Source organism: Cyprinodon tularosa, unplaced genomic scaffold (assembly GCF_016077235.1).
Source record: "Cyprinodon tularosa strain WSP-4 unplaced genomic scaffold, ASM1607723v1 ctg961, whole genome shotgun sequence".
Taxonomy (NCBI): domain Eukaryota; kingdom Metazoa; phylum Chordata; class Actinopteri; order Cyprinodontiformes; family Cyprinodontidae; genus Cyprinodon; species Cyprinodon tularosa.
Window position 1 is genome coordinate 65045 of NW_024039742.1, and position 24889 is coordinate 89933.

The 24889-nt window shown below is 37.7% G+C and overlaps 3 protein-coding genes across 3 annotated transcripts; 1 reads left to right on the forward strand and 2 right to left on the reverse strand.

Annotated features, from left to right (window-relative positions):
* Positions 1 to 3803: 3803 nt before the first annotated feature.
* Positions 3804 to 7315, reverse strand: LOC119776872 (natterin-3-like). The gene is made up of 3 exons (XM_038275500.1): positions 7206 to 7315; positions 6415 to 6532; positions 3804 to 4955 (listed from the first exon to the last, which is right to left on the reverse strand). Exons 2-3 carry the CDS (start codon positions 6530 to 6532, stop codon positions 3868 to 3870), a joined length of 1206 nt encoding a protein of 401 aa, XP_038131428.1. The 5' UTR covers positions 7206 to 7315; the 3' UTR covers positions 3804 to 3867.
* A 3972-nt stretch (positions 7316 to 11287) lies between these two features.
* On the reverse strand, positions 11288 to 13623 carry LOC119776863 (natterin-3-like). Its single transcript, XM_038275488.1, has 2 exons — positions 13489 to 13623; positions 11288 to 12474 (listed from the first exon to the last, which is right to left on the reverse strand). Exons 1-2 carry the CDS (start codon positions 13583 to 13585, stop codon positions 11387 to 11389), a joined length of 1185 nt encoding a protein of 394 aa, XP_038131416.1. The 5' UTR covers positions 13586 to 13623; the 3' UTR covers positions 11288 to 11386.
* A 3541-nt stretch (positions 13624 to 17164) lies between these two features.
* On the forward strand, positions 17165 to 24045 carry ptrh1 (peptidyl-tRNA hydrolase 1 homolog). Its single transcript, XM_038275497.1, has 5 exons — positions 17165 to 17604; positions 20216 to 20435; positions 20890 to 20989; positions 23315 to 23360; positions 23531 to 24045. Exons 1-5 carry the CDS (start codon positions 17416 to 17418, stop codon positions 23786 to 23788), a joined length of 813 nt encoding a protein of 270 aa, XP_038131425.1. The 5' UTR covers positions 17165 to 17415; the 3' UTR covers positions 23789 to 24045.
* Positions 24046 to 24889: the final 844 nt, after the last annotated feature.

A 24889-nucleotide genomic window follows, 5' to 3' on the forward strand; every position in this document is an offset into this window, starting at 1 on the left:
ACACTGTACGACTAAAAACCAAGTCGGACTCAGCTCCGCACTGAGATGGAGCTGCTCGGACTCGTCTCTCTGGAAGCCAAAAAAATAAAAGGGGGTATTAAGCCCATTATAGTAAAACTCGCTCACTTGGCAATTTGTGCAATTTTGTGCTAAAAGCCCTAAAAAGAAAAGGCGACAAAGTATTGAGCAAACGTAGCTACTACGGTCCATCAATTTTACAGACAGAACTACATTTCACTCATTGCATCCCTGCCAAGCTGCTGTGTTTACAGAAGAATCCTTGTTTGTGCACTGAGCGATTTGCCCACGACTGTCGGGCTGACCTCACGATTCTGACCTCACGATTCCTGATTGGGAGGTGGTCGTGGGAGGCTGATTGCCCCTCGTAACCCCCTGTACACTACACGACTCACGACGCACGATCAGGCTGAAAGTTGGCCCGATCGAAAGATTCTCGCACGACTGGAAAATCACCCCGAAAATCACAGTGTACTCCCGGCTTAACACAAAGAAGTTTGAAAATTCTCTGGAGTGAATGTTTAGCAAAACCTCTGCACCCGATTTCGACAGGTCTGCGTGGGTCTTCCAGCCATTACTCCGGCACTCTGCGGTGACCTCAGAGTATTTGGCTTAGCCTCCTCAATCCGTACCTCCCATGGGACAGTTAGTTCCAGTAGGACCACTTGCTTGGTGCTCTCCGATGTTAACATCATATCTGGGTGGAGTGAAGTGGTAGCTATGTTAACTGCGAACTTGAGTTGCTGTTCTAGATCAACTTGAAGCTGCCATTCACGAGGGGTAGCGAGGAGCCCTTCTAAGGAATTGGGCTGGTGGTTTGCCTTCTGCCCCGCTCTAACAAAGATGATTGACTGTATCGCTGTGCTGATTAAATCCACTCAGGATTTTAGAACTTGGTCGTGGCACCAGCAATAGCGCCCCTCTCCTGAGGCCTTTGGGCAGCATCTTAGAATATGCCCCATGGTGCTCCTTCTCTGAACAGTTTACACCCAGGACTGTCTGCCTGGCCCCAGGTGTGAAGGTTGGCCAGACTTGGGAGGACGTCATAGACAGATTGTATGAGGAGCTTAAACAAAGCAAACAGGAAAATTAACTGAAATGTATAAACAGAGACAAATGGAGTTCCCACCCAACTTGTCAAAAACCTATTAGTGTGTCTTTACCCAACAGTCATTGACAAAGTTTTGATTTCAGAAGTGGGGGGATACAAGCATTTTTTAATATAACTCTTATATATATGTTCAGAGTGTTTTCTAGTAGATCCTCTGTGTTTGTTTCCTCCACTTTCTCTATGTTTCCACCACATATCTAGCATCTCTGCTATCCCTCTCCTGACAAAATATATGTATGCATGATATGAACAATTGGACAATTTGGGGTGCAACAATTAATCTAGAGTGGAGGTCTTCAACAGGGGGCTGCGACCCCTAGGGGGTCCATGGAGGTACTGCATGGGGGTCAAGAAAGTTTTGGTTTATTAGACTTTTTTTTTATATTCCCCCCTGCATTTTTTTCCACTTATTGAAATTCTTTAAATCCACATTAACATGAATTCAACACACTGTAGTAAACAGATCACTGGAGGCAGAAGATGTCTTTTAGTCATCAATGCACACATTCAGAGACACACAGGAGCTCTTTTAAGCTGGACACTCACAACACATTCACAACACCTGTCCCATCAACCAGGTATCAGAATCAGAAATACTTTAATAATCCCAGGGCAAAATTATTTTTGTTACATTACTCCATCTGTAATAGTGACTATAGGACTAGTTTGATATAACACAATTTCATACAATATATATATAATTATGGGGTCCCCGCTCCATCTCGCCGTCAGTTTGGGGGTCCTTGGCCTGGAAAACGTTGAAGACCCCGGATCTAGATTAAAAACTCATAGTTTTACAATTATTTTCAGCTTGGATACATAAACCTTCATTTACAGATTGCGTTTTTTTTTTTTTCCTTTTTCGATGATAATAATAATATACAGAATGGAATAGAATAGAATAGAATAGAATAGAATAGAATAGAATAGAATAGAATAGAATAGAATAGAATAGAATAGAATAGAAAGTCCCACAATGGGGAAATTCTGCTGTTACAGCAGCAAAAAGGTTATAGAAAAAAATGTCGCACAAATGTTCACTTTAGAAGAGTGTATAAACATAACACAATAGTGAAGAGTTGAAAAATACTATACAGTGTTTTAACAATATAAAAACAGTGCACTTGGAGAATAAATAACCAATATACAGCTGTGGACACTTTTACACTAATGGATATTTGAAAATAGCAACATAGGAGATGTGCAAAATGACAGCAGCACGTTATTTAACGGACAAAGAAAAAAAGTGTGCAAAAATCAGCATGAATGTAAAGTTGTTGGGAACAGTTGTGGTTATAAAGTCTTACAGCTGCTGGAAGGAAGGATCTGTGATAATGCTCCCTGGTGCATTTAGGGTGCAGCAGTCTGTCACTGAAGGAGCTCTGTAGCTCTGCAACAGCTTCATACATGTGATGGGAGATATTATCCAACAGAGATGTTAATTTACTTGGGATCCTTTTGTGTCGCACCTCCTGCACTGATACCAGAGGGCATCCAATCACAGAGCTGGCCTCCCTAAACCTTCCTGATATACTGTATATATATATATATAATAATATATTTTATTTATCAGCACTTTAAATAAAACAAATATACTTTACAAGATTATTGAGAGCTTTATAATCTGGTGGAGAATCTTGAAGTGGATATTCTTCTTTATCGAGCAATTGAAGGTGTTTTAAGAGGGGTGTTACACAGTTCTTTAAATGTAACTCACACTTTGACTTTTAAAGAAGTCTCACATGTCTCTTTCTTTTTTTAAGACACCCTTGGTACGAGTCTAATAACAAGAAAACACACACAAACACACACACGTGACCAATTCAAAGACTTGTGCAATTGAATAAATCTCGCCCAATGCGATTCCCTCACTACTGCTCTCTTCTGCGGACCCATGCTCTTCTCCAAGACTGTAACTCATGGACCATTTAATATATCTTAAAAATCGAAAACATGTGAGAAAGCAGAGAAAAAGACTTGCGACTCTACAGTTATAATTATGGTAGCACGTAGGACTTGAGCAGCATTGTGACCTTCCAATTACAGACCCGCTTCAGTGGCGCTTAAAATGAGCTTCTCAGGAGGGACAGCGATGACAGCCAATCACACAAGAAAAGACGGAAGTCTAATCAGTAGCATGTGGGCAGTCTAAAATCAGGGAAGTGGGCTTCAGCTTGATCTGCAGTTTTCTGCTTGATCCTAGTACGCGACTATTTCAGTGTACTCTAGCGTAACGATGTGTTTGGACAGTAAAAAGTGCAGGGGACCAAAACAAACTATTTAATTATGTTCGTGCCAACAGTAAACACATAAAATTATCAGAAATATAAATTGTTTAGCTGGAAAATCTGTCCCTAAATGTGCCAAACCTCTAACCCTCTAATCCTTTGTGAAAGCTGGGGTTCACCCGTATCCAGTATGAGCAGCTTGGCATGGCAGGCTCTCAGCAGGGATGTTATTTTCTTTTCAGGAGTTGTCCAGCCTTGTCAAGGCACCTAAAAGTCCTGTTACTCAGAAAGAAGTGTTCCTCAATGGAACCATTTTTGGTGATCTTTTTTTTTCATGTCTTGCATCTCTCTTCACCCCACATCCTGTTTTTACTTATTTTGTACTAATAAACAAGGTGCCACAAAACTAAAATGTACTGTTACACAAAAAATGACAGGCAAAGTTATTTCTGTTTTTAGGTTGCCTTTTATTTTCCATACAAGTTTAAATCTCTAAATTTATTAGGATGATCACTGGGATGGGGAGCAGGGAGCAGCATCCATCACTGGCTGACACCTTTCTACTACTGCGTTGATCTCCCCAACACTCACATCATCATAGGTGCCAGTGATGGAAGTCCAGTGGGTGTCTCCGTTGTTGTTCGTCCTGCTAAGCCTGCCTGTGAATGGGATGTCTGCTGTCATCTTCCTGCCATCCATCCTCACAGAACATGAGTGGTTTGGTGGGACTGTCAGCTCCACTGACACTGTGTGACTGATGGTCTCTGTCATGGACGTCCCCTTTGAGAAGGTCACTGTCTGCTCCTTGGTAAAGTCCACATTCTCAGGGCCAAGGATCGGTACTTTTGCTGTCATGGTGGACAAGGAACTATTCCGGGTCTCCCTCCCAATGTTCCAAGTCTTCTCCACTATGGTGGTCTTCTCCAGTGTCACAGTCTTGTCCACGTTTCTGCACTCCAGGTTGGTGACCTTGGTGAGCTTCAGGGCCTCTGGAGGATGGTGGAAAAGCTCTATCTGGTCAATGGCATACTCTACATGGGATATGTGCTGTGTGTAGGTGTCCCTATTGATAGCAAGTACTTGGTAATTCTTGTACCAGTACTCGTCACCCTCCCAGGGAAGGAAGAATGCCTCATGTTGAGTCACAACTTTGCCAAGTCCGTACTTGTTCTTACCAACATAGATGTCTGAATTTGGGCAGGTTTTAATGGCACTCGGAGGAACCGAACCATAGGAATCTTCAACCCACATCAGGAACTCAAAGTGATCTACGTTTACAAGAACTTCGAACTTAGAGGATGCGTACTCTTTCTCGGCGTAGGCGTACTGGCAGAAGCCTCCTTTACTGGGAGTATAGAAACCAGCTTCACAGTTGACTTTGCATATGTAGTCTGTCCGCTCAGTGTAACCATTAAAGATGGCAACTGCACCATTTGGGAGCGATCCCGTCCATGTGATCCACTTGAGGTTGACATGTTCACTAAACATGGGTAGGGAGTGAGAGGTCTTCTGGCTATCAGGTGCCTCTCTGATCTTTGGAGGGTTGCTGACTCTACGAGATGGGACCACATTTTCAAGGGAAGGGTTAAGCGATGATTCTGAGGGAAAAAAAGTGGAGTGTTGAAACTCATCATAATTGGCCATTGTTCTTATAAAACTTGATGGGTTTTGCCTTAGACTTAAATATCTAACCATTGGTTGGACATTTTGGAAAGATTATAGTTTAAGTTGATTTCCAAGGATTTGAACACTTGAAAAGAACCACAGAGCTCCTTCACAGACTTGAAAAGATTTTTTTTTTTTTTTTTTTTTTTTTTTTAAATCATTTCCATTATTGGGTAAGTATGTGAAAATATAACTGGGTGCACAAAAAAGCACTGTCCCAGTTTTTTTCTATATCTTCTTCTGTCATTGTTTAGATTTGGTCACAAAAGAGTCAGCTTTCTATTTCTTTTACTTCTGGAGCCTCTTGGATCAGGAGTTTTATACAAGAACTGTGGCTCAGTCTGATTTATGTACCAACAAAAGCAAAAAGAAGACAAATAGATTGTTCTAAAAATATGTTTGATATAGAAAGTTGGATTTGATCAGTTATACAAAATCCATCGGCTTTAAATGTGTTTGAATGCCAATACAAAGTTATTATATTTGTAAACAGAAACCTAACTTTAGGACAGGGTTGTGTAGAGTATGTAGATGGTAAAAGTGTTACTTTAAACATTTCAAAAAAAAAAAAAAAAAAAGAAATTAAAAAAATAATGTTATTCTGATTAAGTTTGGACTGTGGACAAAGTACATTTGAAGGGAACATTTGGCTGAAATAGGATGATTTAAAAACCTTTTTATGTTAACGGACCTGCAATGTGCAGCTATTAATTTGACTCCATAATAATTTCTAATACTCCCAACTAATAATAATAGAACTTTATTAATATCAGAGTGGAAAAATTCCCCTCTGCATTTGACCTTGTGGAGCAGAGGGCTGCCACTGTGCAGCGCCTGGGGAGCAGGGTCGGGTTAAGAGTCTTGCTCAGAGCCAGAGTGGCAGTCTATGGAAGTGGGGCTTGAACTCAGAACCTCCGGCACCCAAGCACAATACTTTAACAATTAGGCCACCACTCCCTAATGGTTAGAGCATCACAGTAGCTGCTGTTTAAAGCACACAATGACTATTGCAAAAAAGTAAAAAAAAACAAAAAAAACACTTGTTTTCCAAGTTTGAAGAGGTTTCGCTTCCCATCCAGGAAGCTTTTTAATTCAAAATTTCTGGATTAGCATTGAGTTCCAAGCTTTATAGAGTAGCCCCTCAAAGCCTTGTTTTGGCTTAGAAAACATGCAAATTGAACTAGAATAACATGTCCACCCCTTACTAATGGGGAGTCGTTTTTTTTTTTTTACTTTTTTGGAATGACTATTACCTGGATGACTGTGAATCTTCACTAGCATATCATGTAATGACTATTTTGTGTCTGTTCAGCTATGCATAGACATTAAAAACAGACAGGAAGTAGTCATTGGGGGGGTTGTAGTTTCAGATAAATGACAACATCAACTCACTGCTTGGGTTTTCTTTGTCCCTCTGCAGCAGAGAGGTTTTGGGAAACAGGTCAGACTGCAGCGCTGGACTGCAGAGCTGCAGGACTGCCAGAACAACAGCAATGACACAGCACCTCATCTGGACACATACACACACAAAAACATGAAGCAATGTTTTCTCTGGTGTAGTAAATAGCTTCTTCAAAAAAAGATAACTGGCCTGCACAGGTAGACAGAAGGAGGAAAATATTGAATTTCTTACTATCAACCCTGAACATGTTAGTAAATTCACAAATTATGGGGCTGAAATCACTCTTTGTACATATCTTGTTGTGCTGCAAATATATCATAACGGGAAAATTTATAGCTGAAAAATAACTCTCTTTATTTTGGGATTATATGTGATAAACTTTTGTTTATTTTATGACAGTTACCTTAAAATAATACAAATCTATGGATATTAACAATGCACCAAAGACTTAAAATGCAGGACCAAATACATTGAGGGAAAAAACACTTATACATATAGTTTCAAAAATAAAACATATCCAAACTTATAAAGTGACATAGACAAAAGGTGGTCGGACGAGAAAGATGACTGCTTTTACACTGATTAAAGGCAAACCAGTACTAAAGATATCTAACAAATAATTTCATACCGTTCTATATAAATCAGATATTATTAAGAATCTCTAAGAAAGTAATGGTTAACATAAAAAAATAGAATAAACCAAATCTTAACTAAATATATAATGAGTCACTGGAATAAAATCAGAGCTTATTATTCAGATGTGAAAAAGTTTTATTTTTACCTTGAATCTTTCCAGCTGCAGTGACTCTTCCTGCTCATTGTAGTGAGTTTTAAAACCTTCTCGATGACTTATTGCCCCTAATAAACCTGAAGCAAAAGCTCTTTGCACAGTTCATGTCAGCAATCTTAAACAGGACCGCTGGAAGCACTTTTGAACAGTGTGTGCTGTAAACATTTTTTGTATTGCTTTTTTGGACAAAAGACCTGTGAGCCTATAGGCCTGTTTAAAATACAATAAAAAGAAATAAGTAAATAGATTGAGATTTATTGTCATATACACTTCAGTGCATGCAATCAGGGTCTATAACACATAGAGATTATCAGTTCTCAGTAAATATATGCACTATTAATTAAATTTCTCAATAACACTGTGACAGTGTAGATTTGGTCAGCTGCCATGAACCTAAGTCAGTGTGTTTATGAAACACGCGACTATTAGCTCCAAAATCCTTGTATGCAAACCAAAAAGAAATTATTAGATTATTATACTATTCAGATGTTACTGAATAGTTTTCCATTACACAAATAACACAAGATCAAAGCAACACTCTTTAATACTATGTTAAACTGCACGAATGGATATAAAAAGTGTGTGGCGGCACCATGCTGTTCCTTTGAGCTACAGGCAGGATGCCCTGCCTGGTTACAGTCGTCCAAATGATGAGGCTAAGAGGTTGCTGAGATAAATTCTGTCATTAACGGACAAATTTAAAAACGCATTTCTGTGCCATGTTTTTGTCACAGTCTTGGTTCTGTTATGTTTTCTTTTGAGTATTAAGTTTTACTTTGCTCCATGTTTTCTAGTTTTAGTGGTTGAATTCTTATTTTGTTGTGTTTTCTGGTTATTTTTCAGTTTTTATTTGTTGCCCTCTGTTGCCCTCTCCTTTTTCCCTAGCTCCTTTCCTGTCTGCTCTGTTCACACCTGCTCCCAATCTGCTCGTTAGTCCTCTCTTTGTTCAGTCTCCAATAAATACACTCTTTGTGCAGTTCCTCAGTGCTGGTTTCTCTTCTAACTTCTTCCAACTCCGTCTTACTGTATCTTTCTTGTCGTGATTGTATCCCCCTGATGTCTCCATGGTTTCTGGTTTGTTTGAGTTTTTTCATGTTTGATTTTTTGGATTTTTGGATTCCTGCCTCAGTGTCTGTTAACGCTTCATTAAATCCACAAAAAACTCACCTCTGCCTCCCTGCCTCTGCATTTGGGTCCTCAACCACTACCAAACCCTGAGAAATTTTCTCCTCATTTCTGTCAGTAGACCATATAAATTTACCGTGAACTTCTGTTAATTAGGCCTCAATATTATTAAATAAAAAGAGTCAAATTCCTTTACCAAAATACTCATAAGAAATGTATAAATTGTGCAAAGTATTTTTAATTTATTTTTTAATCTCCCTCTTGCCACTAGGGGCTGCAGCACCCCCAGCATGCCCACTTCTTGCGGCCATGATCTTAAATGTCCTTTTTTAAAATGACATTTGATCAGAAGTTAAACTCAGAATCACTTAAAAGATGTCATGTACAGAAGCTCAATCCAGCTGGCTTTGACTCCTCTCTGAGCTTAGAAAGACCAAACCTTATAATAAAACATTGTGATATTATGATCAAATATGCATTTCACTACAATAGGACCATAACAATGTGGCAAGATTATTAATATTATCCAGTTTAACCAAAACATTCAGAAGAAAATAGAATAGAAATATCCCTTATTGAAAGATCACGTGTTTTAGCTGCAAAGTAAAATACAAATGGATTTATGCAGCTACAGAGAAATTAAAACATAAGCATAAGAGAGAGTAAGGTCAAATTTGTGACATAAAAAATATTGTATGGTTAACAAAAATGAAGTTGTTTTATTATCTATATTACCTAAAGATTGTAACGTTGAAGTAGTTCGAGGTGAATATTTTAAACTTCAAGTAAAAAAAAAGAAATTGGTACAACTGCAAAAAAAAAAAAAAAAATAGAAGTTCTAGTTCAAGAAATGTGCAATTTTTAACATTACATGGCTATGAATATTATAAATGTGTTTGTTAGAGATGAGCTGTGTCTAAAAGCTGTAGCATAGAAATTGTGCAGATCTAGATCTGGAAACCTCTGAAATATGAGAAATCTATTAAAATCAGAAAACTTTTCCTGTAAAACTCTGTTCAACCTTTTGATGCTCCTGGCCTTGAACCTCCACCTGCACCCTTTCTTGCTGCTGCTGATAACAGATTTCATTTTACTGCTGTTTTCTTAGAAAACCTTCCTCATTGACACATCTGCCTGGATTTCACATTAGGTAAAAGGGGAACAGGAGATTAGAAGATGTCCAAAGATTACTGATGACAAGACAAAGATACTGAGCAGGACAAATAGATTAGAGCTTCAGTAGAGGCAGGTCATTGATTAAAGCAGACGTGCTATAAAACGCTGCAAGATGATGAGGCTGCTTGAGACTGACGTTGTTCCCCATGCACAGATAATCTGAGAGTGACCATGACTAATCATCGCTATTGTTATTTCATTATTCTGCTGATGAAGGCAGATGAAGGTTGCTAACAGGCCAGCAGTGTTGAAAGGTATAGAGGACGATATTTTATTTCTGGGTGGATCATCTAAATAAGTGGCAATTAAACACAACGTTTAATTGCTTAATTTCTTAATATGGTAAAGGGTCCGTTTTTTTATTTTGTTGTAATCATTACATTTAATTGTTGTGGAAATAAAGTGACATTTTAAGTCAAAAGCCCAAGAGATACATTCTTTGTTTAGATTCATATTCGGTATTCTTATTGAAAATATAAAATGTAGATTTATTTCAAATATTTTTCCAGCGTTAATGTGTAGATTATAGTTCTATTTCAGTAATAAAAAAAAAAGAAAAATATAAAAATAGATATAAGTTTAAGTTTTCTATCTAAGGAAAACCAGCTGATTGCATCGAGAGGAAAAATTCCCCTTTAACAGGAAGAAACCTCCAGCAGAACCAGGATCAGTGTGAGCGGCCATCTGCAGAGGCCGACTGGGGTTCAAGGAGACAGAAGCAGGTTCCCCACTACTGCATGTTTTCCCAAATTGTGGATAGTTGTTTCATATTTCGGTTCATTGGTGTCTTTTACTTTTTAGACAAATTATTTTCTGAGATTTTTAGCCAGAGGGGGTTTCTTTGTAAATCATTTTTTATCTCTGCAGGTCAGGTATTAATCATAACAGGGTTTGGTTTGGGACATTGAGCTCAACTTTGTATGCCACTTCTTTTAATCATAGTTAATTTTTATGCCTTTGTAAATTAATAAAATAAGGATTCATTAATTATTAAATTGCTTTTCTAAATTCAGGAGGTACTTTTTCATGTATTTTCTTTTTTAGTTGCTTTTTAGCTATCAAGGCCATATCATTTGTTATGTTTGTTCGTTTGTTTGAGTTTTTTTCCATATTTCATGTTTCTGTTCTGGGAGGCCAGTATTTAGAGGGGATTGTTTGTGTTTTCCTGTCGTTTCCTGGCGCCTGTCCGCTGGGCGTCCTGTTCCTGTTGTGGCTCAGTGGACGGAGCTAGTTTAAAGTTCTGCAGTTTTCCTGGTGTTGGTTCTTGTTCTGCCTCTCAACTGCTGACCCTTCCTGCCTCCATCTGAGCCTGTGTCCCTGAGATCTCTTTTGGTCTAATGGAGCCCTGAAACTGCCTGAGTGCTTTGTGGATTCCTGTAGACTTGGATCTGTCTGTTCCGGTTCAGATCGGAACCCCTGGCCGTGTTGCGGACTCTAGATCTCAGAACCGTCCTGTTCTGAGCTGTTTGCTTGACCTGGCTTTGACTCCTGCCTGTTCACTGGGGCTACTGCAATGGGGACACTCTCATTTAACTTTCCCACAGTCTGTCTCGCCTGAATTCTGTGTCCTACTCCTTTAGGTAATAATAACACATAACAAACAAGCATTATGTTCATAATGTGTTTCTAATTCTCTGTGGAGCACGGATGTGATGAATTAAGATATTTATGATGTGGAAATGGTAAATGGAAGGCAATGTAGGAGAAAACATACAAGCTTAGAGGTTAACTGTATTTTTTATAGTAAAACTTGTTTTCAGACATCAACCTATAAAGAATCACTTCTTTATTCAGTCAAAAAACACATGCACATCATGTTTTTCTTTGTGAGTCATCATTTAATTGATCATAAACATGTACAGGTGTTTTTATCAGGGGCAGGGCTTGGCATCAGCCACAGGTTCACAACGATCCACTACGGCCCGGACTTCTCCGATCTGAACTCCGTCGTACGTCCCTGAGATGGACGTCCACTGCGTCTCCCCGTTCCGGTATGTTCTGCTCAGACGAGCAGTGAAGGGGATATCCGCTTTAATCTTCCTCCCCTCCATTCGTACGCTGCAGGAGTGGTTTGGTTGTACTGTGAGCTCAACTGACACTGAGTGGCTAAGCGATTCCACCACAGTGGTACCTCTGGAGAACTGCAGCGTTTTTTCTACGCTCATCTCAATGCCAGCGGATCCGATGAGAGGGATATTGGCTGTGATGCTGCTGGTGATGCCCATCATAGTCGTTCTGCCAATGTTCCAGGTCGTCTCCACTTCTGAGGTCTTGGAGATGGTGACTGTTTTCACAACGGCCTGGCACTCATTGTTGGTGACTCCGGAGATACGCATCGTTTCAGGAGGATACTGAAAGATGGCGACCTCGTCAATGCCATACTTGACATCAGTGATGTGCTGAGTGTACGCGTCCCTGTTGATGGTAAGAACCTGATAGTTCTTGTACCAGTATTCATCACCTTCCCAAGGCAGGAAGAAGGCCTCAAACTGAGGGACAACCTTTCCAAGACCATACTTGTTCTTTCCAACAAAGATACCACCACCTGCACAGGTTTTCACTGAATGATTTGGCACAGAGCCATAGGAACCTTCTTTCCACTCTAGAAACTCAAAGTTATCTTTGTTGGTTAGTATCTCAAACTTAGCGGCATAGTACTCGCGATCTCCATAAGGGTATCGGCAGTACGGGCCGAGGCTAGGGTTGTAGAAGCCGGCCTCACACTGGTACTTGCAGACGTAATCGGTTCTCTTGGTGTAGCCATTATAGATGGAAACAGCACCATTTGGCAGAAAGCCATTCCAGGTGAGCCACTTCAGGTTCACGTTATCACCGAAGAGAAATGATGAAGGTAGGTCCTGCTGCTGTTCCAAGTCGACTGGAGTTAAGGGACCAGAAACAACTTTGCTACTGATGATTTCAGGAACCTGGTCCTTCAGTTCTGGATTCAACAAGGACACTGTATAAAAGAAAACAACAATAAGCTTATTGGGGAATGTTTACCTTAAGGTTGATGTCTGATTTTTATTCTCTGATTTCATTTGTGGATCCTACCCAGCTTACATTTGTATGAGCTCATCCAGGAGGATGCAAGTTAATGATTATGCAAATCAACTGGTTTTCCTTGACAGAAATATTTAATAACTATGACTGTATTTTCTCTTTAAAGTGCCTTGTGATGACATGTTTTGAATTGCCGCAATATAAATAAACTGAATTGAATTAAATTATTTAAGATTTTAGTCACATTCACTGTTGGGTAAGACTTTTATGCTTTTTGTGCTTCAGGAGTTTCAACCTTTCTGCTCCTCTAGTTCCAGTTTCTGTGGCAGATGTATCATTTTTTTCCCCCATCTTACCAAGTATTTTGGCTGATTGGAAAACATACATTGCACAGCTCTGAATGTAACGAAATAAAGCAGATTGTGTGGCAAATTGAGTCATGCCTTAGAAGAAACGGCACTGATGTGCTGCTGTGTTGAATAGTGCACCAGCATGAGATCAAAGGTAAATGATTCATGGTGTATATTGGCCTCATAGTTAGTTCTGCAATGAAGTTGCTGTTTTCTTAAATAGTCTTCTATGCTAATGAATTGATATTTTAGAAGAAATATTTTAATGGAATAAAATTTTTTATTTAACTAGAAAGAAATTAAAGTCATCAATTTTTGATGAACTTTATTTTGTTTCAATTTATCCACTTTATTAGCACCTGTGAAAAACTTTGCTCTCTTTATATAAGTCCTGGAACTGCTTTTTTTTTTTTTAAACAGAGTATGGAAAATGTGTTAAACAGTTAAATCATATTGTTAGACACCAGCTTTTCGATGCATTGAACAAACACCGACTCTGATAACGAGCAACCTGTGCTTAAGTGTTAGATAGCCTGTGCTTCCCTCATAACGTAAAGTTTGTCCATTTTATCAACACAAACAGAAATAATTTTCAAAGAAGTAATGCAAAGCATGTCCACCTTTTCTGTGCTGGATGCTCTTCTTCACAACGTCCTGCAGGCTGGCCGAGGAGATGGCCTGCAGGGCCGACAGAAGGATGAGCACCAACAGCTTCATCTGGAGAACAAACACAAACTGAAGCTCATTTCAGTTCCTCATTAAACAGGCTTTAACCTTCAACATGGAGGAAAATAAAATTTAAGTTTGCTCTGAGCTTGATCTGAGATCTTGAAATTATTCATAACCCTTTTCTATTTCAAAACCTAAATATTTATTAGATACAGTTGTGCTTCAAAGATTACGTATTCTCCCATTAAAGCTATTTATAATTTCACTATAGTAATTCAAATAATAAAATACTAAAAAAGTAATAATAAATAAAAATGTATTAAATGATAATTTAGTCAAATAAAATATTGATTCTGGAATTTTTTATTTAAAAAAAACAAAAACAAACTGTCCCATGCAAATTAAATGCCTTGCTCATGAACAGTGAACCATCATGTCAAGTTTTCCGTTTTTTATAATTTCTATTTTATTACTCCTCTCAATTTTAGTTTATTTTGCTTGCAGCTGATTTTTTCTGTCTTTAATGGAAGGGTATGTAAACTTCCAAGCACAAGTTTATATTAGATTGGACAAATTTTTCAGCGAGTTTATTGCAAAATAAATATTTTTATTTAACTTTAGACTGAATTTACTCTCAAAATGTATTCTTTGAAATAAATGCTTGCAGTAATGAAATGTCTTGAATATAACATTACCATCATATATTGCCTATTAATTTGTTTTAAGTATGTTTATTGAGTTTTCCTGCAAACAGTTTGTTGTTATAGAATCTGAAAATATAGTTAGAAATAGCAGATGTGTTAAGAAAAAAATACAGTTATCATTGGTTATTTTTGGTCATCATCAAAAAGTTATCATTGGTTTTTTTAACGGCTGTAGTTTGAGAGGTTCTGTTGAATATTTCCACCTTGCTGGAACAGAAGGTCAAACAAGCTGAACTGAACTCACCTCTGGACTCCTGTTCTCCTCTGTGAATCTGACTCTGCTCTGAGTTTGGTTTATATATCTGATTTATGGCTCAACCATAAAACAGCCCGAATACTCTCCCTGTGTGGGACTTGGACTGATAAAATGGAGAAAAAAAATCAACTGATAGTCTGGGATCTATTTCAACATTTATGTTAAGAAAATGTAATTTTTGCTTATTCAGCAAAGACTCAAGCATTTTAACCTCCTACACCCTCAGGGGGTATAAATAAATTTCTGCCTGACAAAAACACACAAAAGTAAATCACTTATAGCATCACAGCTATTAGATTTAAGAAGAAACTTTTGGTACGTCTGTAAAGGTAAGATGTCATAGAATGGTTTTCTGGTGTCAGCACCATTGTAGCTTTGACCCTCCCTGAAATATTAGGGACAAAATACAAAATATTTTGCATTTTTTGAACCTCGCCAAAATTTTCTTTGAAATAAACATGCAAAACACTACCAAAATATTATTTATAGCACAAAAAAGTAGTACAGACTTTTAAATCTAAATGTTGTGTAAAAATATACCAAATTTGGACTCAATCAGATGAATCATATTTATTTTAGAATGGTATCAGTGAGAAATTTCTTAGGCGGAGAGGCCATTTTGGCACATTTATCCAAAAATGTCACCAAACTGTGCCAAATGTGTTTTTTACATCAATACTGGGGGTTTGTTAAAATTACGAGGTCACGTAGCAGCTGGACCCACCGGTGGGTCCGTAGGGTTCTACGGGTTAATAGAATTTCTGTAACTTTTATTAATTATAGCTACTTAACAGAGGAAACAGGACCTCCATAGAGACTGTGGTTCCACCCATAATTCTTGTAATATCAACAATTTCCCTGATTATCCCCCTTAAGACACGGAGTCCTTTGCAGGCAGAAGTCCTACTTTTCACTCAGTGAGTTTCCAGGGGGGTTGTCTCATAAGATTGTAACCTGCAAATATTTGACCTACAGCAGGGTTTTTAATGAAAAACAGTAAAATGCCACAATATTTCAATTCACCTTATTTTAGTCAAATAAAAAAATTTAATAAATATTAATTTCAGGTCAAATTAAAAGAATGCCAACCTCTTTAAATCAATTCTGTAACAATGAATTAATTTTAGTTCAATGACACAGTAAGAGCTCAACAGAATGAGCAATTCCTAAAATAATGTTCAGTGGAAAATATCAGTCCTGAATACTTTATCCAAAGCTGTATACATTTAGGTTAAGCATTTTATGTGATGGTTGAGATTTTTTATTTTTTTTGCATTTTATTCTGTAAAAGTAAATATTTTATTACCATCTATTGTCTGCAATAGTTTTAGTACGTTCAACTCAGAAGAATCACATTGATCTTAACTGTATTTAACAGTGAATCTTGATAATGCAAAACTGTCAAAGTGCCTGAATGAATCTGTTGCTGATTCAATTTTTGTATCTGATCATTAATTTATATGAATAATTTTCAAATAAAAGTCAACACACACGCACACACACACACACACACACACACACACACACACACACACACACACACACACACACACACACACACACACACACACACATATATATATATATATATATATATATATATATATATATAACACTGGCATTAATAACCTTGATCACAGGACTTATCATAAACTTTAGTAGATAAGATAAAGAAGGAAAGACTCTTTTGTATCATTAACCTGTCAGAAAATAGATTAATCAAGCTGTTTATCAGGTTATGCTGACCTATAAACACCGATCTTTATCAGCATTAAAACACAGTTATTGCAGAACAGGTCTAATATTAAAAGTACTTCTAAATAACCTCTATATAGTCACAGATATTAAAGAGCTTCAGACTTATGGGTGATTCTAGACAGTGGCCACCAGGGGTCAGTGCCTCAGTTGAAATGGTCCTGGCTACTGTTATGGCCGCTCTAGTGAAGACATGACACCAAATCATATAAGGATATGCTTTTTTAGTTCGCAGGTTTTCTTTAATGTTGATTTAGAAATAAAGTTGTTGAAAGTTTAGCCTAAGCTGTACTGGGATAGGGTCACAAAATTTATGCTAGATCAGGCTGCCCAGAGCTGTAAATGGCGCTTTAGCTCACATGTAATACATAATGATATATCAAATAATGAACTGTTCCTCTTTTTTGTGGTTGTTTTTCTTTAAAAAAAAAAAAAAAAAAAAACACGGACCCCAGCCTGGTCATCAATGTGTGCTCTATTATTTTTGAACAATTTACAGCCATAGCCCATTTTTTAATGGTCTCACCTTTTATATTAAAGGTACAATGTTTAACTTATTTGGTTTTTAATTAGGAAAAAAAATCAAATGTTGGTTTTATAATACATGTTCTTCCAAAGTCTAACAACATCCCGTTTTAAATTGATGTATTCTAGTAACTTTGAATGTGTAGGTCAAAAAAATACATATCATCAGGTGAGATTAACTCAAAGATATAAAAGTTTTACACACAATATAACAATTTTCCTCAAATATTGTTTACAAACCAAGTCTGCAGCTAAAAGTCTCTTGAACACCTTTGAACTTCTGCGTTCTGCTCTTCACGTTTAAGTCACCAATGTAAACACTTCTCCAGACGCCACGCTAGATGGCGCTGAAGCTCCACGCAGCGACAAAAGCAGACACACTGCACTGTCTTGTAAATTCTCGTTGACTAACTGTACCTTAAGGTCATGAATGATGGAAGGAAGCGTGTTTTATTAGCAAATACATTGAAATGGGTGCGATTCATTAATTAATTTGAATTTCGGCAGGATTTACATTTTGCTTCATTTACGGATGAAGTGAACCTCTAATCTACAGAGCTCCAGATGAATGTCTCAAAACGAGTTATCTCTTAAAATAACATGAACATTTAGGCAGATCGTTTCAGTATGTGAGCCGAATGAGAGGTGGTTCGTTTATGAGTAAATTCTGCAAGTTTTTCTTTCAACTTTTAAAGAAGCTGATTAATTTTCTCATAATGAGAAGACTTTTAACGAGAATTATAAACAGAGTTCTGCTGAGCGGACAAATAACAGCAGCGATGAGAGGAGCTGAAGCAGAGATTCATACAGAAGGACGAAGAAAGTTGGTGAGTTGAATCCCTCATCCTTTATTCAGTCTGATGCCGTTTGAATAAACACCTATTTTTAAATTAGTAAATGTTGCGGTGAAGGTTGTCGAACGGTCTCACCAAACTTTGATCAAAAATCAAACAATTTAGTATTTTTGTTCTTTATTTCTTCTTTTAGTTTAGCTGAGGTAAATCTGGAATTAAGACATTCCATTCATTCATTCGGCATTATTAGTTTTCTTGGTTTCTTTCATTTAATGACGTTTATAGTAGAGTTAGGTTCTATAATAATATCGTCACTAAGAACCTTTAAACAACCACTGGAGCCCCGATCAATCCATCGTCTGAGCATTGAGAGGAGGGATCAGCTGCACAACCACCAAGATATGGAGCTTTACTTAAACCCACAGGCGGGGCAAGGAGAGCCTTCATCGGAGAAGCAGCTTAGGGTACCAGCAGCAGCTCCCTCTGGGGGAGCTGCAGAGATCCACAGCTCAGGTGGAAGAGTCTGATATAAGGAGAGCTTTAAATAGGGACTCCATTGGATTTGTATTGAATAAAACAACTGGAGCTGCTGCTTTGCTCATATGACACCAAAAATAATTGTTTCTGCCTTTGCACAGACATCTGCCATCCAACCAAATAACATTGGAGATGCACTGTAGGGGGAAATGAATGAAGCTGCAAAAAAGGCAGGCTTGCTAAGCTACTGACATATTTAAAAAGACTTCAGATTGTAATGCAACAAAATATTGAACAAAAACTATAAATTATTTCTTAAATTTTGTTAATATGTTCCCTATTTTGATAAAGCTGCAATATTGTTTTACAAATATATACTGTAATCATGGAATTCATAGAATTATGAGGAAATTTGCATTTTTGTTTGGAAATAATTCTGTAACATTTAAATGTAAAAAAGTGCAGCCCTGTAAATATGTTGAATTGGCCTTATCCAAGCCCTGACCTTAATGTTTGCAAAGTTATCCACATCCTATTTAAACGGCTTATTGCATTCACCAAAGAAAAAAAAAATCAGACGGTTTATCTCATAATAGATACTGATCTCGTAATTATGAGAAAAGATCTCATAATTACGAGATCTTATCTATATATTTGGTTATGATTACTTGAGCCACTAATGAAGCATCTCAGATAATTCCAGTAATCTTCATGATTACTTTTAAAAAATATCTGCATCTGTTCCACTGAACAGTTCTCTGTACCGAGGACCTGATACACGTTGGAGCGCCGCTCCTGCTTTTCACTTCCTCAATAAAGTACGCAGCTATAACCCTGGGATTACTACATGTGGAGTAAGCATGCAGCCATATGCAATAAGCGAAAATCCATCAGCAGCTCCATTAATACAGATTCCGTTTCGTTTCAGTTTTTCATATTTATCGACATGGAGCATGAATTTGGGAACATTCAACAGTTCTGAAGCCTCAGCTGTTCTCTTTGAGGATCTAAGATTTTGAAAAGATACCAGCTTACATTTATTTGGGAAACCACTAAGCCAGCTGGAATGCATTTCAGATGCATTCATTTATAACCATAAAGCATCTCGTGCTGGTTTAATTGCTCCTGCAGGAACAGTGCGAACAGTCAGTGTGGGCTTTTTCGCCTAGACGATTTTAAGGACTTACTAAGAAATACTGACAAACTCAAACTAATTCCACACACATTGAAGAAACTCAGTGTTGCAAACCTAAAAGGAAATAAAAGCTTCTGACAACCCACTCATTGTTTACGTTTCATGTAGCGTAGCTCGGCAATGACTCTCCTTCCTGATCTCCTAAATACTACAGATTATCTCGACATAAAATCTTGTAATTATGAGAATGGATCTAATCACATTGAAATCAGGATCTCTTAATTAGAAGATAATATCTCCTAATTACGAGATACTTATCTCATAGTTATGAGATAAACTGTCAGATTTTTCTTTCCTTTGGTGAATGCAATACGCTTCAGTAGTTATAAATATTCAGCAGCTTCTGCCTTTCTGCTTTCAGTAGAAACCTTTTATCAAAACCATGTTATGTTTTCCTTCCAACTCACAGCTATGCTTCTACTGTCTGAAGAGATTTAACTATAAATCCCAAAAAAGGACATAGATCAATAATGGTCCAAATATATATATATGAAAATGACTCTGAGGCTAAATGACATCTTGGGGAGTTTTATTCTGGATAGTTATATTTAAAAGCATTTTTCTAGACATTAAATAAACCTTACAGGACTCTGCTCTGTGGAAAACTACAAACTCAGTGCAGTTATCAAAAGAAATTAGATGTTTATATTTTTATGGTTTATAACAGATTTTATTTTTACTTGTTAGTTTATGTAAAAAGTTTTTTTTAAGTAAAAATATGGTTCAAAAGTCTTAAGGTAAATGTATTATTTGTGGTCAAATAAAAAAAGACCAGCTTTCACGGTTCTAACTGAAAGAAAAAAAGTTTCATGTTTGTATAAATAATGATAAGATATGTAAAGAGAGAAATGTTTTTTTTATAAAGTAAAAAAAAGTGATTATTTAGAGCCACAGTCTGTTTTTTAGGTGATTTTTGCAGACTGATGATAGATGCGACTAAAGACAGAACTGATATAACAGTCTGTGTTTTAGGTGGTGGGCCTGGGGAACCCTGGGATGGAGGGTACCAGACACAGCGTGGGGATGGCGGTCCTCGGAGCGCTCGCCGCTCGGCTGGGTATGGCCAACCGTTGGCGCGGCGACAGTCACGTATCCGGTGAGGTCATCCTGACGGAGGTCCAGCATACCCGCGTGGTTCTGCTCCGCCCTAGGCTGCTGATGAACATCAACGGGGTGTCTGTGGCCAAAGCGGGTGAGGTCATCAGCGGCCATGTCAATGGGCTCGTTTAGTGCTCCTTTCTGATTGTTCTGTTCAGGTCACAGTTGAACTCAACACTGGAAAAACACCAGAAATTCAGCATCTTGCCGTGGAATCAGATTAAATTTTCTTTCTTTCCTTTAAATTTTTAAAAACATCTCTGCTGATTCTCCGTAGACATCATCACAGTTTGCAGACTTTAAGCTCTTAGATTTTAAAACAAGATTTTAAAGGGATTCAATTTGTGATCAGAAGTTGTTATTACATTTTATCAGTTCCTAAGTGCGAGACAAGATCATCTCATCTTTTGTAATTCACTTCTTTCATCAGTTTTCATGTTTTTTTGACCAGAAGAAAATGTTTTTATTATTATTATTTCAGATAGTATTTTCTAAATGAGGCAGATTCCCAGAAATTAACTTAAAATTGTTTTTGGGTTTTTATTTAGCTGGTAAATATGGCATCAAACCTGAGGACGTCCTGCTGGTGCATGACGAAATGGACAAACCTTTGGGGAAAATCGCCATCAAACACGGAGGAAGTGCCAGGTAGGTTTTTTTCCTAGTAGTTTCTTACCCCCAGATTCCACAGCCTCCGCCCCGCCCTGTCTCGCCCCGCTCACGTATGTCCTGTGCAGCACTTGCGCTGTCATATTAATCAATGAGAGCTGTTTCACATCCACTCCTACTCTTCCGTACGTCACAGTCCACGTACGTCTTATCCATCCTTCACCGTCAAAATTAGGAGCCAAGCTATGCTCTTCTCTGGTCCATTAGAAGCTGGCCAGGTCAACATCCGCAATTGCAATCACATCAAACAGGAAAAGAACACCAAGAAGATCTGGCTTGTCAAAGTGAAATAGAGTAACGATAGATCAGTAACTACTAATTAGAGCATAATTTTTATATATTCCCCAAAAAGAAGGATGATTGATTGGTTCAAACTATTGGTGCTTCAACATACCAGGACGGAGATTTGTACGACGGAGTATTAGAGCCAGGCTAGAGATTTAAAAAAATTTTTTTATTTTGAGAATAAAGTTGTAATATTGCGCCAACGAAGTCCTAATATTACGAGAATAAAGTCGTAACATTACCAGAATAAAGTCGTAATATTACGAGAATAAATTTGTAATATTACGAGAATAAAGTTGTAATATTACAAGAATAAACTTGTAACGTTACGAGAATAAAGTCGTAATTTTACGAGAATAAAGTCGTAACATTACAAGAATAAAGCCGTTATATTACGAGAATAAAGTCGTAACATAACGAGAATAAAGCCGTTATATTACGAGAATGAAGTCGTATTATTATGAGAATAAAGCCATTATATTACGAGAATAAAGCCGTTATATTACGAGAATAAAGTCGTTATATTACGAGAATGAAGTCGTATTATTAAGAGAATAAAGTCGTAGCATAACGAGAATAAAGCCGTTATATTACGAGAATAAATTCGTAACATAACGAGAATAAAGCCGTTATATTACGAGAATGAAGTTGTATTATTACGAGAATAAAGTCGTTATATTACGAGAATAAAGCCGTTATATTACGAGAATGAAGTTGTATTATTACGAGAATAAAGTCGTATTATTATGAGAATAAAGCCGTTATATTACGAGAATAAAGTCGTTATATTACGAGAATGAAGTCGTATTATTAAGAGAATAAAGTCGTATTATTAAGAGAATAAAGTCGTATTATTATGAGAATAAAGCCGTTATATTACGAGAATAAAGTCGTTATATTACGAGAATGAAGTCGTATTATTAAGAGAATGAAGTCGTAGCATAACGAGAATAAAGCTGTTATATTACGAGAATAAATTCGTAACATAACGAGAATAAAGTCGTATTATTACGAGAATGAAGTCGTATTATTACGAGAATAAAGTCGTATTATTATGAGAATAAAGCCGTTATATTACGAGATATAATGGTTCTTTGGTTTATTGCCTTAGTGCAGCTGTGATAAAGGGCTTCCTGGTCCATATTTGATACAGCCATTCTCTGTGGGTCCAGGCTGGAGAGCAGAGGTCCACTTTGCTCAGTGAAGCAAGGATCCAGGATCAGGCCAGGAAAGGGTCCAAAAAAGAAATAAAAGGAAATGATGTAAAATTTGAAAAAACGTAACTGTGAACCAGTGTTGTTTTTGACGGCCATCTTAGATTTAGTTTTAGTTTTTGTTTTCAGGATGAAAACTAGCTTTAGTCACATTTTAGTCATAACTGCATGTGACACTTTTAGTCTCTCCCAAAAGCATTTTTGATTAAAAAGGGTCATTTTTTTAAATTTCTGTTTGAAAATGAATTGTCTGCTTGCAGAAATAATGTAACCATTCACTTCATATAAGCCATCCATCTTCTAACACGCTTAATCCTAAGTGGGGTTGTGAGGGGTGCTGGTGCCTATCTCCAGCTGTCAATGGGCGAGAAGCTGGACACAGTGGACCGGTCACCAGTGCATCGCAGGGCAACACGGAGACAAACAGGACAAACAACTATTCACACACACTTAAGGAGAATTTAGAGTAGCCAATTAACCTAACAGTCATGTTTTTGGACTGTGGGAGGAAGCCGGAGTACCCGGAGAGAACCCACGCATGGCAGGCTCAGGGAGAACATGCAAACTCCATGCAGAAAGGGCCAGGAATCTAACCCAGAACCTTCTAGCTACCCACTGCGCCACTGAGCAGCCACTTCATATAAGCCGATGTTCTTTTTAGTTCTTATTTTAGGTCTTCAAAATCTCTGAATGGTTAAGATGATGAGGGATCTTCTTTTATGATTTTTTACACTGTTCTTCAGCAAAGGAACGGTTTTTGTTTTAAGCAGCGTAAACTTTAACACCAAATTGTTCTTCTTACCAGGGGTCACAATGGAGTACGCTCGTGTGTTGACTGTCTTCAGACCGATGTAAGAAACTCCCACCAGGACTTTACACTGAACACACATTTCTATGACATTTATTACTGAATTAAATCCTGCTTTACCAGAAGAAATAAAAACATTAGAAACTTTTGAGAATGTTTGTCCCTCTGTGAAGCAAATTAAGACTTTATGGTTTTATTTTATATCTTCTCCAGGTGATGCTCAGACTCAGAGTCGGGATCGGCCGGCCTTCAGGGAAAACCTCAGTGGAGCGTCACGTCCTGAGTCGGTTTACTTCTGAGGAGAAGAAAGTTCTGGAATCTGTTCTGCTCCAGAGTGTAGACCTCCTCATCTCTCAGCTCTCCCAGCAGGACTCCCAGTCTGCCGCCTCACCAGCAGGGGGCAGAAAAGACGCACAGCAGAGGATGCAGAAGGAGGCGCAGCCTGAGGACTCTCCAGCTGCTCGGATCTAAGGCTGCAGACACAGACAGCTGCTGGAACCAGGAACCTGAGCCGTTCCCACTTTATTTACTACCTGCAGTCAGTTGGAAAGAGGTGCAGCAGGAGATAATCTGGAAGCTGCTTACAGGAGGAATCTCAGTGGGATGAACCACAAGATCTGAATCTGTTCGTTTTTTTGAGAGGAGGAAAGATGAGGAGCATCTTCTGGGATCATCAGCTCTCACCTCAGATTGATTCATAAAGACTTTTTTCCATCTGATGCTGTTTTAATGAAGTTATTGAATCAATGAATAGCTCTGCTGGCCACAAGGCTTTTCTGCAAATATTTAAAATAAAATTTCTGTTGTAAAAATGCAAATATTGAAACTTATTTTCTTTCTGTGAATCCTTCTCCTTTCTGCTGCAGCAGAGGTTTTTATTCTTGTGTTAATTTCAAGCTGCACTTTGAGGGAAAGGGGAAAAAATGTCTCTCTTTATTTTTCAGTTCAGTTTGAGCCAGACAAAAATGATGAACTTAGCTTAGCATTTTCAGGCTGTTGTCAGTGGATCCATCCATAAGATAAAGAGCATTATAAAGAATTCTTAGCATCCCTCAACAAATTGACTTCAGTCAGATTTCTCTAAATCAGCTGCAGGTCAGACCTTCCTCCCTCCCTCTACTATAGCGAGATAAAGATTAGGTTGATGGCAAGAGGGCCCTCCAGCCTCATATATATCCCATTTCCTATATAAAATAATTCTTTCAAAAGGAAACAAAGTTTAATCTCAATCTACAAGACATACATTCAGAAGCTACAGGTTTAAGTCATGACCGCTGTACCTTATCTGAAAGTCTTCCCTCTCTCTCTCTTGGCTCAATGTCCTGTAAGCATGTTGTCAAAGGTCAGAGATGGGAAGTAACGCAGTACAAATACTTCGTTACTGTACTCAAGTAGATTTTTCTGATATTTTTACTTTACTTTACAACTTATTTTTATGGCGACTTTTTACTTCTACTCCTTACATTTTTACACAAATATCTGTACTTTCTACTCCTTACATTTTAAAAAATTGGCTCGTTACTTTAGTTTTGAATCATTTCAATGGAGTTACCGTTATTATTTTTCACTTCA